Source organism: Branchiostoma lanceolatum, chromosome 9 (genome assembly GCF_035083965.1).
Source record: "Branchiostoma lanceolatum isolate klBraLanc5 chromosome 9, klBraLanc5.hap2, whole genome shotgun sequence".
Lineage (NCBI taxonomy): Eukaryota > Metazoa > Chordata > Leptocardii > Amphioxiformes > Branchiostomatidae > Branchiostoma > Branchiostoma lanceolatum.
Genome location: NC_089730.1, coordinates 2,977,479 through 2,989,801, shown reverse-complemented (window position 1 = coordinate 2,989,801; position 12,323 = coordinate 2,977,479). Strand labels below are relative to the sequence as shown.

Here is a 12,323-nt window from a genome sequence, read left to right as displayed (position 1 = left end):
TTTACTTGTGGGCTGTGCTTTTTTCGGTTACTGCTAACTTGTTGTTCAATAGATATTACTGATAATTTATTTGAAAGAACAGTGCAGATGTTCACTTTGTATAAAACTTGTTGCTCTGGATATCTTTTCATTTCCTATTTAAGTTTGAAGAAACAAAAAAATAAGATGATGAAGAAAAACTTTAAAAAAGTGTTTGTGACTTTAAGCCATTAAATTATTACTGCAGTTTGCTTAATATGTTGCAGTAATGTTTGGTTTGAAATTTAGAAATTAAAAAAAAAAGAATTGAAAAATATATGATTGTATAGACTAGGCTTCAAATGACACCTTTTTTCATTGAGCACTGTACCAGCAAGGTATGATATTTTTCTTTTTTATTATCAATATGCTCTTTGATGACTGCATTCTATATTTAGCCTCCACCAGGCCTTCCTACGCTTGTAAAGTTCGTAGAATTCGTCAAAAAAGGGAATAATTGGCCAGTAGCGTCAGTCCACGGTAAGGTTAATATTTTACCCTGCGCTTGCAAGTAAAACTGTCCTGGCAAATATTCTTCAAGCAGAGGTTGGTGGGGAAGATTGTGACCTTTTTATCATATGCCCCTTTTTTGTCCGCTCTCCCCACAAGAACGGGGCATGTGATAAAAAGGTTACAATCTTCCCCACCAACCTCTGCTTGGAGAGTACGGCAACTATTCTCCCGGCCTACAGCTGGCGTAGTTAGTCTGGTAAAGACTATTCTATATGTACATATAGGTCCGTCAAAACAGCTGTTTTTACAGCTAATTACATATGCTGGCATAACAATTATTGTCTACTATGAACTAGGGCTGCTTGCGGGTATTAAAAGGTACAGCGATTTTTTCGCGTTGATGCAAGTCAGTATCGTCCGTAAAGAATAACGGTACTTTTCAACAGTAAGTCACTAACAGCGCGGCGGTGCGGCTGCGTCCCGTACTGCAGTACTGTCGGCGCTTACTTTGATGATCGGAGCGCAAATTCTCCCTTGCCGCTGGGTTATCCTTTAAACCGGGTATTGGATTCAAGAGCCACAAGTGTCCACTCTACAAAGAAACACGACCTTTGTACCCGGCTTTTCAAACTGCCCGGAAATCCGCATCAAACACGACGGGTGCACGCCAAAAAAATTCAGACGATCGTTTTTTTCCAACCTTACGATCTTAATTTATTACACTGGACAATTCTGACTTTCCCAAGAAAAATTATCGTCCCTTGCTATGGAAACTGCAAGCTGACGGAAAGTGTCGTCTGCTAGCTGACAACAAGAGCGGCGTTTCGGTAAGCGTAGCTTATTTTACGGTAGCGGCCAGTCTCTATATACGGCACCTTTTTCATCGGTAAAAGGCGTAGCCCTTAACAGGTGGCCGTATATAATTTATAAACAATAAACTTAGCAATCGGCGAGGCTTGAAACACTTAGGCAAGTGTATTAACTGCTTTACTTTACGTGTATGAGTCTATTGTTTTAACAAAATGATATTCACAACGTTGGCTACTACGTATAGATTCGCAAGTACTTTTCAAACGTTGCCGAAACTTTGCAGACCATCTTACTAACTTAAATTTGCTAGCTTGGTGGCGACTTCTTTGTAGTTTCTGCGACGTCGACATTGCAACTTGTTTGCCAACGGTCTAGTTTATAGGGCTGCTTAATTTTACCTGGCAACTTAACTGTCAACTCCTAAGTTGTAAAGGAACGGACAAGTTATAAAGATGGGGCGTAATGTTTACACGGTGTCACTTTGTGCCAAGAACGAAGTTTGACCAGGTAAGGCAAGGCCGCCTGAAAGTTGGACGCCCTCTAGGCGACTGCAATTTTTTGTGTGTACTTTATAGCGGTGTTTCCTTTGAACTATGCCGAAAGGCCCCGGGTTGTTTCCTACATGATGTTTTCTGTCGGGCGTTTGATCTCTATTTTTTTCTCACGTTCAGCTGCATTTTTAAAGGGATGGGAAGTTAACAAGGAACGTCTGGAGAGGTAAGGAAGAACGCAGGTTTGTCGGTCAGGGAAATATTTCCGCCACTTTCAGGCCCTGGTTTATTTTCTATAACCCTTGTAACTAGTACGTTATGCAGCCTTTGAATTAAGTTTAATGTCAATTGTAGACGTACATGTTTTTCACTGGTTAGAAATTTAAAGGGAATTTAGTCGTTTGGGACACATTATGTCCCAAACCATGCTATGAAACACAAAATGTGCTTAAATTGATAAAACTGCACTGCAAACTCTTCAATTATTTAGATAAAATCTTATACTAGTCTACCTGGACCGGGAAGAAAAAAAAAATGATAACCAAGCAGATGTTGGGATGAAATATTGTTCTTTAGTCAATTTTTTTTCTACACAAGTCATGTACAATTCCAAATGGACAGCAAATAAGTCAACTCTAATCTACTAATGTCAGGGCAGGGAGGGATGATGATAACCAAGCAGATGTTGGAAGGAAAATTGTTCTTTTGTCTATTTTTTACAACACAATTCCCATAGGCAGTGAATAATTGAAGTCAACTCTATTATCTATTACTATCAGGACTATGGGGAAAATGACAACCAAGCAGATGTTTGGAGGAAAGATGTTGATGTTCTTTTGCTTGTCCATTTTGTTTTTTAGAAACACATCTTAGTTAGCCAGACTTTCAAATCTGTCCTCCTAACATCTGCTTGAAGATCAGAAAATGTCACCCTGTATTGTTTTTTAGCACAGCTGTAGCACACCTTCATTGTCTACATGGTTTCCAAAAGCCAAGTGAACAAAGAACTGTTGGGACATTTTGCTGGAGGGGATGTCACAGCTGGTCCCTCGGGGATACATCCTGGGCCCCAACACGACATCGCCATTATGATGTCAACAAAAGCACTTATCGAACCCTTTTCATGCCTTTTCATGTATGCGGCAACAATTCCTGTGGTGGTGACATACATGTACTCTCACTTACATATAGGGTGCTAGTTGCTATCATTTGTGAAAACAAGCCTTTAGGACATTTATATGTATACAGATATTTTCCATGAGGGAAAGAAGCAATCTCCACTGATCCAGGAGAAGTATATTCTGATGGATATGAACAACCAATTGCTCAATAATGTCTTTTCAAGGCCAGCATGTAGATATGACAAGTGCCAGACTTGGTCTGTACCAGCTGGTGTATTACAATCTCTCAATGTCTTGATCAATATAAATTTATCCAACTCAAGCATTTAACGGTGTTTTTACATGATGATATAGTCACAGAGCATCTGTATCAGTCACACTAATGATATAATCTTCAGAATCTTTATTACTTGAAAAGTAATTATTCTCACATTCAATCATGTGTAGTATCACAATGCTGTAACCTTCTTCAGCAATACTCTAATTATAACATTTTTTTCCCCTTTTCAGCTAACAATTATAGGAGTTCATCTGGATTGGCCTATAACCAAGACTCCTTGTTCACCATCCAATATGGAATTGAGGACAATTTCAAGACACAGACAATTATGGACACTAAACAATAATCTCAGAACAATAATCTTTGTTGTATGTATTCTGAACTGTAGAAGTTCCTATGCCCAGTGTGTGGGCAACGGAGGATGCTATCCTCCATTTGTGGACCTCCTTCCAGACTTGGACACAGCAGAACAATTCTCCAGCAGATCTCTGAACGCCAGTTCTACTTGCGGAGACCCTCCGTCGCAGTATAACACAACTAATTTCATACAGAGGACAGCACAGATATGTAATTCTTCAGACCCTGACTTAGCCCACCCTGTTCTATATGTCCAAGATAGTTTTACCGAAATAGTCGAGATCTTAGGCCAGAACTATTCTGATGTTAAACCAAATCTCGATACGTGGTGGCAATCAGAAAATGGTAAAACCAACGTAACCTTGACTCTCAGTCTTCAAGACCAGTTTTTCTTCCAGAGTATGCAAATGTCGTTTAAAAGTAAGAAGCCAGAGGGAATGGTAGTGGAGGCCCGAAACGCGAGAAACGTGTCGACTGCAGAAGATGCGTGGTATCCCTTGCAGTATTTTGCGAAAGATTGCTCACGGAGTTTTCCTGGTGTACCGACGAAAGGTGATGATCAGGATCGAACTGTTCCATTTTGCGAAGTGTTGGATCCAACCCTAGATGCAGGTGTACAAGAACAGGAACTGGTAAGTGTGATTGAATCGTTAGTTGGTCCAGTACATGCATTTCTATCAAAAATTTAGTAGTGGCTTTGATAACTTATGTTGCTCAGAATCAATACTTTTTATTTTCCACAGTTGCAATGTCACTATTAGTATTGATCTTGTCTCTAATCTGTACACACCTAAAGTTTATTATTGATTTGTTGGAATTCCTCTGCGCTATCATGAGAAACAGGTCAGCTGCCACAGTGACGATCATGGCTGACATAAGTCATTACCAAAGGAACAAATGCACATGTACAGTCAGACTTTAATTACTTTTTAGGTAGAGTCATGCTAATTTAATCAATTAATGTTCCACATTGAAAAAAAGAGCATGCCAAAATTGACCTTTGACCGTCAAATTACAACATCTAACAACATATCAGCAGTCGAACCGCAGGTCACTCTAGAACGCGTTATTCTCTAAGATAGCGTATTTGCCGCGTCTGGATTTGACCCCGTTGCATGGGTGTAAACGAGAGCCTGTCGTGCAGCAAAAATACCTCAGACCTATATAATGTATATACTATTTCAAATCTACGGGATTTGACCAGTACAGCAATTCAGATATTTTGCGCATTACAAAATATCAGCGAGCGCTGTGGCGTTCTAAACATGAGCAATTTTTGGTCACTTTATTTGTGCTCGTCTTTTTTACAGCTCACCTAGATCCAATTAGCTATTTCCACAGCGTGATAGTCCGTATCTTCAGCTTTAAATTGATACCAAAGTTCCTTGGTTAATTTTAGGAGCAACGGGTTTGCCCCCAAAAAAGCGAACAACATGTCAGTTTTATGGCGTCCTTTTTCTGAATGAGAAATTGAACACAGTGTCCTTTCACTTTGATTTGCAAAACGTACACATTATGTACTAATATTGGTATACGTGCACAAGAATCCCACTTTTTCTGGCTTCTGAATAATGTCAATCTTTTTCAGAAAATGTATTTGCAACTGCAAGAATTAGACGTTAGTCTTTTCTAAACTTCTCCACACACCTGAACTCGCCTGACCCCGCGGCTCAAAAAATCGAACGTACCGTCTTGGTTCCATCGGTCGAACCCTGGAGTTCGAAACTATTGACTTCAAATTTGAAAATTTTTACTAAGTCGCTACGGTAACCTTGTACTAAAACTCTCTGTCTGTGCGTATTTGACTATTATCATGTAGCTTCTTCTATTGCATGTGGTAGCCGTGCTCATGCAGCTTCTAAAACCAAAACATAAGTTTTATGACACCTTGCGAAATGTATCAAAATGTAACCAAAACGCAGGATAGTGTGTATCGGTAGATACGCCCAGGCTCGAATTTCACCACCATGATTTGCATGTGGTCGCAGTTTTTTTTGGGGCAAACCCGTTGCTCCTCAAATAAACCAAGGTATTTTGGTATCTATTTAAAGGTGAAGAAATGGACTATCGCACTATGTGATTAGCTAGTTGGATCTAGGTGAACTGTAAGGAAGATGAGCACAGATAAATTGACCAAAAATTGCTAATGTTTCCAAAGCCACCGCGGCCGCTGTCATTTTGCAATACACGAAATATCTACATAGCTGCACTGGGCAAGTCCTACAGATATGAAAAAGTATAAACATTATGTAGGTCTGAGGTCTTTTTCTTGCACCACAGGTAGTTGTTTACACCCATGCAACAGGGTCCAACCCAGGTCCGGCCGTGACCCGGCGAACGCCGTCTTAGAGAAGGCTGCGCAGAACGGATGCGCATAGAGCTCTGCGGTTCGACTGTCAGATTTTTCATGAAGATAAAAACTGTTCAATAAATTTCTCAATGAAGAAGACTTAGTGCATCTTAACTTTACAGTGGCTGCGTACTAGGAGGAGTGTTGATTATCTGGCATTTTGATATATTTTTTTCCCAGTCACCATATATTTTTTCTGAAAAAATAATCTGAGAACCAACAAATGAAATTGGTGTGGCCTTCTTATCTAGTCATGATGTATGGGGTCGTGTGGCGCAACGGCAGAGCGTTCGACTCAGAACCAAGAGGTCCCGAGTTCGAATCCTGTCATGTCACCGATCTTGTGCCCTTGGGAAAGGCACTTTACACGACTTTCCTCACTCCACCCAGGTGTAAATGGGTACCTGACTTCGGTTGGGGAAAGTCGTATTGAGGTCACCTGGTGGCGCCGAATGCCAGCCGCCCAGACCCTTGCGACAGTTCCACAAAATGCAAGTGTGGATAAGATACTAATATGTTGTGTATTGTGTGAAACCTGTAATACCCTGCATCAATTCAGCGCTAGAAAGGCTGCCATTGCAGGTAATTTCTGACTAATAAAAACCATTATTAATTATGAACCATTTTTTTTCTTGAATACTGTGTCTAGTTACTGTACTCTGTTGAGCATAATGTTACAAAAACCTAATTCCCTATCCCCCATCTCCCACCATGCCCAGGTGCTGTACAACCCTTCGCTGCAGTACCTGGATGAGTTCTACTCTGACGAGACCCTGTACAGACACTACATGCTGACGGACGTACGTGTGCTGATGGTGTCACCTGGCGACACGGCCGAGGGGCTGGACTTCTTTGCTGTGTCTGACTGGGAGGTCAAGGGTCAATGTTCCTGCTTTGGGCATGCAGCAGAGTGCACAGGAGAGGTATAGTATAACTTACTGTACCTTCACTCCAAGGAAGTTTCTCGGTTGTGTGTGTGTGTTTGTATGTGTGCGTGTGTGTGTGTGTGTGTGTGAGTGCACCTGTGTGTGTTTGTGTGTGTGTGTGTGTGCACCTGTGTGTGTTTGTGCATCTGTGTGTGTGTGTGTGTGTGTGTGTGCGTGTTTGTGCATGTGTGTGTGCCTGTGTGTGTGAGTGTGTTTGTGCATGTGTGTGTGCGTGTCAGTGTGTTTGTGTGTGTGTGTGCATGGTCGAGAGCATGTATGCATGTGTGTGTGTGTTGCTGCGTGTGTGCATGTGTCAGTGTGTTTACATGCATGTCAGTGTGTGTCAGCATGCATGCATGCATGATTGTGTATGTGTGTTCCTGTGTATCACAGAGCATAATAGATTTAAAGAGGATGGAATTTTTCATTGCCTTGTTTTCTTACAAAATATGTGGCTTGATAACTTGAAAACGTTTGTCAATATTGCAGTTTCAATCATCAGTCTGTTCAAGAGTTCACAGTGCCTGAAGTGTGTGATATCACCATGTTTGAATTTGCAATCCAGTAACTTTTTTTTATTTTGCTACAGAATGAGAACGTGTGCCAGTGTGCCCACAACACCCAGGGAGTGAACTGTGAGGAGTGCTTGCCGCTGTACAACAACAGGCCCTGGAGGATGGGCACTCCTGATCAAGCCAACATCTGTCAAGGTAATATTCTCAAAAAGACACAAGAAAATGTTAATATTCAAATTTAGTTAGCATTACAACTCTCTCTGTTGGTTAGTTGTAATTTGCTGGCATTCATAGGTTTGTTAGTTGTCCATATATCAGATGTATAAATGTTTCTGATGTGATGGAAATCCGAGAATTTGTTTTTACGCATTATCATGACATTGTATAGGGTTATAAGTCCAGTAACTGTTCTTTTGGTGGAAGTTGGTGATGTCAATTGTTTCTTTTTTAAACTTTGCAAACATTCCAACATAAAAACAAGTTTTATTTATTGGTGTTCTGGTTGCTTTAATTTATGGCTTAATTGATAGTTGAAGTAATTAAAAGCCTTAATCCTTATATTTTTCCATGTCTTCCTTTCAACCGGTGAAATGGCCTAGTTGGTAGAGTGCTCGCCTTGCACACGGTAGGTCGTGAGTTCGAACCCCGGCCGGGTCATACCAAAGACTTTAAAAATGGTACATACTGCTTTCTCTGCTTAGCACTCAGCATTTGGGAAAGAGTATGGAAGTTAAACACACATCACTACCAGTGGACTAGCCCCCTGCTGTAGTGACTTGCACAAATGTGTGTGGCCCAAGGGCTATAGAAATGGAGATGGGCGCCACCCCTATGCGTCTTTTCAAGACGCCCGGGTCACTTAACTTTCCTTTCCCATTTAGACTGTGGCTGCAATGGCCATGCCAGCAGCTGTTACTATGATGCAGAGAAGGGCTACGGGGTCTGTGACAACTGCACCGACAACACGCAGGGGGACAAGTGTGACCAGTGCAAGCCTAACCACTACCTCAGCATAGAGGACACACCGGAACGGAACACCATGGGAGGAATATGCAGAGGTAGGAACTGACAGACCTCTAGTCCACACCTACTTCTGTATTCTGTTTCTGCATATATTATGTATATAGCCGGTATATCCACCATTCGGCTTTGCAGGCACCCAGCGCGGCAGCAGCTCTTGATATTACGCTCAGTGTCACACCTAACCATTTCAAATCTAACAAGAGTAATGTTTTAAAGCTATCTAGTAGGGAAATTGCTCCTACAGTAGTTCAACAGGTGTATCCAAGAATATCGGTATATCTGTATCTATAAAGCCAGTATAGTCGCGCTTTGGGGTAACACACCAACTTCGCAGGCATGCAGCACGGCAGCAGCTGGCTTTATCACACCGAACAACCTGTCACACCTAACATTTATCATTCTATAGCTGTAAGCATTCTTTAAAGCTATCTAGTGAGGATGCTTACAGCTAAAGACATCTCTCAATAAAAACTGGATGCACTATAAGAGGAATTTAGGTTTGTTACATGTAGCTAACAATAATATGGAGATTTGGGGGTTACTGGTAATATAAAGAATCATAACACAAATAGGACCAATGCCAAAAAAAGTATCAAGTTCTTGTATTTGTCTTACCAAGTCAGGGCTCGAAATACTGGGTGCATGTGCACCTGTCTGCACCCAAAGTTGGAGCTGTGCACCTAATTTTTGACTGTGGGTGCACCAGTACACATAGATATTTTTTTAGGCTATAGAGTAAAGGTACTATAATTGTACACTAAGTCTTAGTCTAGTATACAGAATATTCTTTAAAATGTAAGTATATGCCTTTGTAACAGTTGTACTTTATTTGATGTATTACTTGTTGACATTCAAGCCTTGTAAGCCTTTATGATTCTCAGAATTTGCCTCTCCCAGCCTGTAACTTTTTCACAGAACCTCATATAATATTTTGTCGCCTGTCAGTCATCAAATTTGTGCCTTTCACAACTGATAATCACGGACAAAAGGACATTAAATACATATCAGACACTAAAAAGTGCTTTTAATTCCATCACTGAAATTAATAGTAAATCTATACAATATGTATCCACAATCCACTGTGTAATAATGTAAAGCACACCCCTTCTCTAATTGTATGAAAGTTTAATGATATATATTTTGTTATGTCATAATTTCTCAATGTAGAATCAATGGTTGTATATTAACAATCTGCCACATTACATGCGCATTAGGCCACACCAATTTAATTTCTTGTATAACAGAATTTAAAAAAAAATGCTAGATTGAAAAGTCAACATGAAAACAGAATCTCAGAGGAAAGTTTGTACTTTGGTGCACACAATTTCGGGGAGTGAACAGGGTCAGGTGAAAGGTTTTACCCCAGCCTTCTGTTTTAATGATATCCCTGTGCTAGAATCTGTTAACCAAGAAATTTAATTGGTGTGGCCTTAGTACAGAATACACAAGGTCACTCGATACCTTTCTGGCCGCTTACTTTTGGACTCTTTCACTGAATAATTGGATTGGGCTTTGCCAACAATACAAATAAGATATAGATTACTGTACATGAAGGTTCGGCTGATGTGATTATTGCTGTGAACACGATGAATCTTATTCTCACCCATTAAAGTTTTATTCAAAGATATTTAGCAGCAATAGATACAAAGCGTATAATATCATCTATTTCAGCTTGCACTTGTAAATGGATCACAGCTCTTACATCAGAGAGAGGTGGTACTGTATACAGTTATGCAGTAATATCTATGGCAAGACTTTGTACAGATGAGCAAAAATGCAAACCTTAAAGCCCCCCTCTCACTGGACCCACGACGACCTTGTTGCTACCGAGCGATTTAACACCGCGCTAAACGATCTCATCTATTAAAAACAAATCTTTTTTATGCTTTGTGTGATTTGTTGTCTTACTTGTACGTTTTGCATGGTATTCCCATTGTAAAGTCAAGGGTAACTCAAATTCAATCTAGGATGCAGCGAGGTCGCCAGGGCATCGCGGGTCCAGTGAGAAGGGGCTTCAGCAAGCAACCTGTATCTTTCAGCAGGACTTCAAAGGGGAAAACGCCCATTATTCTACTTACAAATGTAGCTACCTGAATTATTGTCACTTTTAAATGCCCCAATGACGTAAACGTTTGTAGAAAATTAAAAATCAAACAGAATGTACTGTAAAAGCAGATCGAAGTGGAGAGCCTCAGATTCTTTTACAAAAATTCAACATGAATTTGTGCAATTTTGTTGTAGCCTTTTCACCAGGGGCTTAAATCTTTGGTCCAGTTATAAAATACATGAAGACGGTTTACCTTAATTTCATTACTACATGATATATAATCACCTTTCAAAATGATGATTTCTGAAAGATGTGGAATTTTACAACAAAGTTCTATGTTACAGCATCTATATTTGAGGTAAATTTACAGTTTTTAGATACCTTTGCTTTATCTAATCCAGTACGCAATGGTTACCAGCCAACCTGACTTGGTATTCATCTCAAACCTAAGCTTGTTTTTCTTATTATATAGGTAAAAATCGTTGAATCGTGTAAAAATCTGAGAAGATTTCAGTCCTTTTAAAGGTATGTCTCGTCAAACTTGAACTTCCAGTCCATTCCACTAGGGGGCGCTGCAAGAAAGTGTGGATAAGTCAGATCGAGCAATGTCTCCATCTGTGTCCCTTGTTGGTTCGGCTCCTGATGGCTTACAGTGCGACGCACATACTCGACTCTCGGTTGCTGCGTGCCAGGTAGTAATGGTTCTTCCTGACTTTTCGGCCGAGCCTTTGAGCTCCTACGACTGAGTTCCCGCAGTTTCGGTAAGCTTGTCTTAGACCGCACTGGCGTCTTCTCCGGACTCAACAAAAAGATGTTGCTTCTCTGTCGCGTTGGCGTAATTTTCGTTATCTCGTGTAGCTGAGGGACCGTCATTTTCGGTGAAGGCAATGGGAGATTGCCTCCACTGAGGGTGAAAACACTTGGAAGAGGACTGTATCTTATTTTTCTTGGACTGTCTTCAAGAGTTTCTCTGTTTCTTCCCACTTCTTGGAGTTGATGGGTACTAGGTAGATTCCCGCCTTGGTCAAGACTTTCAAGGAACGTCTTTAGTTGTGTTGCTCTTGGAGACATCGGCAGTGTCATTTCAGGACTACCGTCTGCGACATCCTCCATTGGAACGTTCTGCGTAATCTCCAGAAGAATCGGTGGAACCTCCGTCACTTCATCCTGTCTCACCAGCTGCGCTCTCTTTAAGGAAGTCTCCGGCAAGTTGGAAAGACTCTTGAGATGCGGCCAGCTGCCTTCTTCCTCCTTTTCTGAGGACCTTCTCCTTTTCTCTGAAGGAAGAGCTTTTCTTCTCCAAGCCTCACTCCCCATGACAGAAGACATGATGTAATTGTCTTTCTTGATCTTTGCCTTTTCGGTTTCGCTGATCTCAAGCTCGTCTGTAGAGTCGATCGACTTCTTACCAGGGTACAAGCCCATCTTTGTATTCCCAGAAGTTCTTCGACCAGTCCGGGAGTGTTTGTACACTGCAGGGCTTCTGGGAGATTTGACGGTCGCTGCAGTGACGTAAGTGGCGGGGACGTATGCTCTGCTACTCTCCGACGTTGTCTTTCCATCGTCGGTGGATCCGCTGCTTCTAGGGCTGTCCAGATGCAAGTGTGGGACACTGTTCCTTATACCGTTGCTGCTGTTTACGGAACTAATTATTGCACTGCTGACATCAACCTTGACATCTGTGTCTGTGAGGCTAGCTTCGCTTTGTGGTGGTCTGGATACCAGTACAGTGTGGACATCCAAGGAAGAGTCTCTGTCTGTAGCACCATGAACATCGGTGGAAGATTCTCTGTCCGTAGTGCCAACGGTTTTCAGCTCCTGGCTATCCGTGTCAGGTCCAATATCCCAGGGTGCCTCAATCCCAAACTTCTGTTCACCGTAACTTGATGAACCGTAGCTAAACAGCCCAGTTTGGGAACTCTTTAGTATGAG

The 12,323-nt window shown here is 41.3% G+C and overlaps 1 protein-coding gene across 1 annotated transcript in view; it reads left to right on the top strand.

Moving 5' to 3' along the window:
* The first annotated feature begins 3,811 nt into the window (after positions 1 to 3,811).
* Positions 3,812 to 12,323, top strand: part of LOC136441967 (laminin subunit gamma-1-like) — a 63,463-nt gene continuing 54,951 nt past the window's right edge. Inside the window, exons 1-4 of the mRNA XM_066438535.1 lie at positions 3,812 to 4,162; positions 6,600 to 6,803; positions 7,396 to 7,516; positions 8,203 to 8,379. Of these exons, the coding sequence (XP_066294632.1) occupies positions 3,932 to 4,162; positions 6,600 to 6,803; positions 7,396 to 7,516; positions 8,203 to 8,379 (733 nt within the window). The 5' untranslated portion in view covers positions 3,812 to 3,931. The remainder of the gene's footprint in view (positions 4,163 to 6,599; positions 6,804 to 7,395; positions 7,517 to 8,202; positions 8,380 to 12,323) is intronic.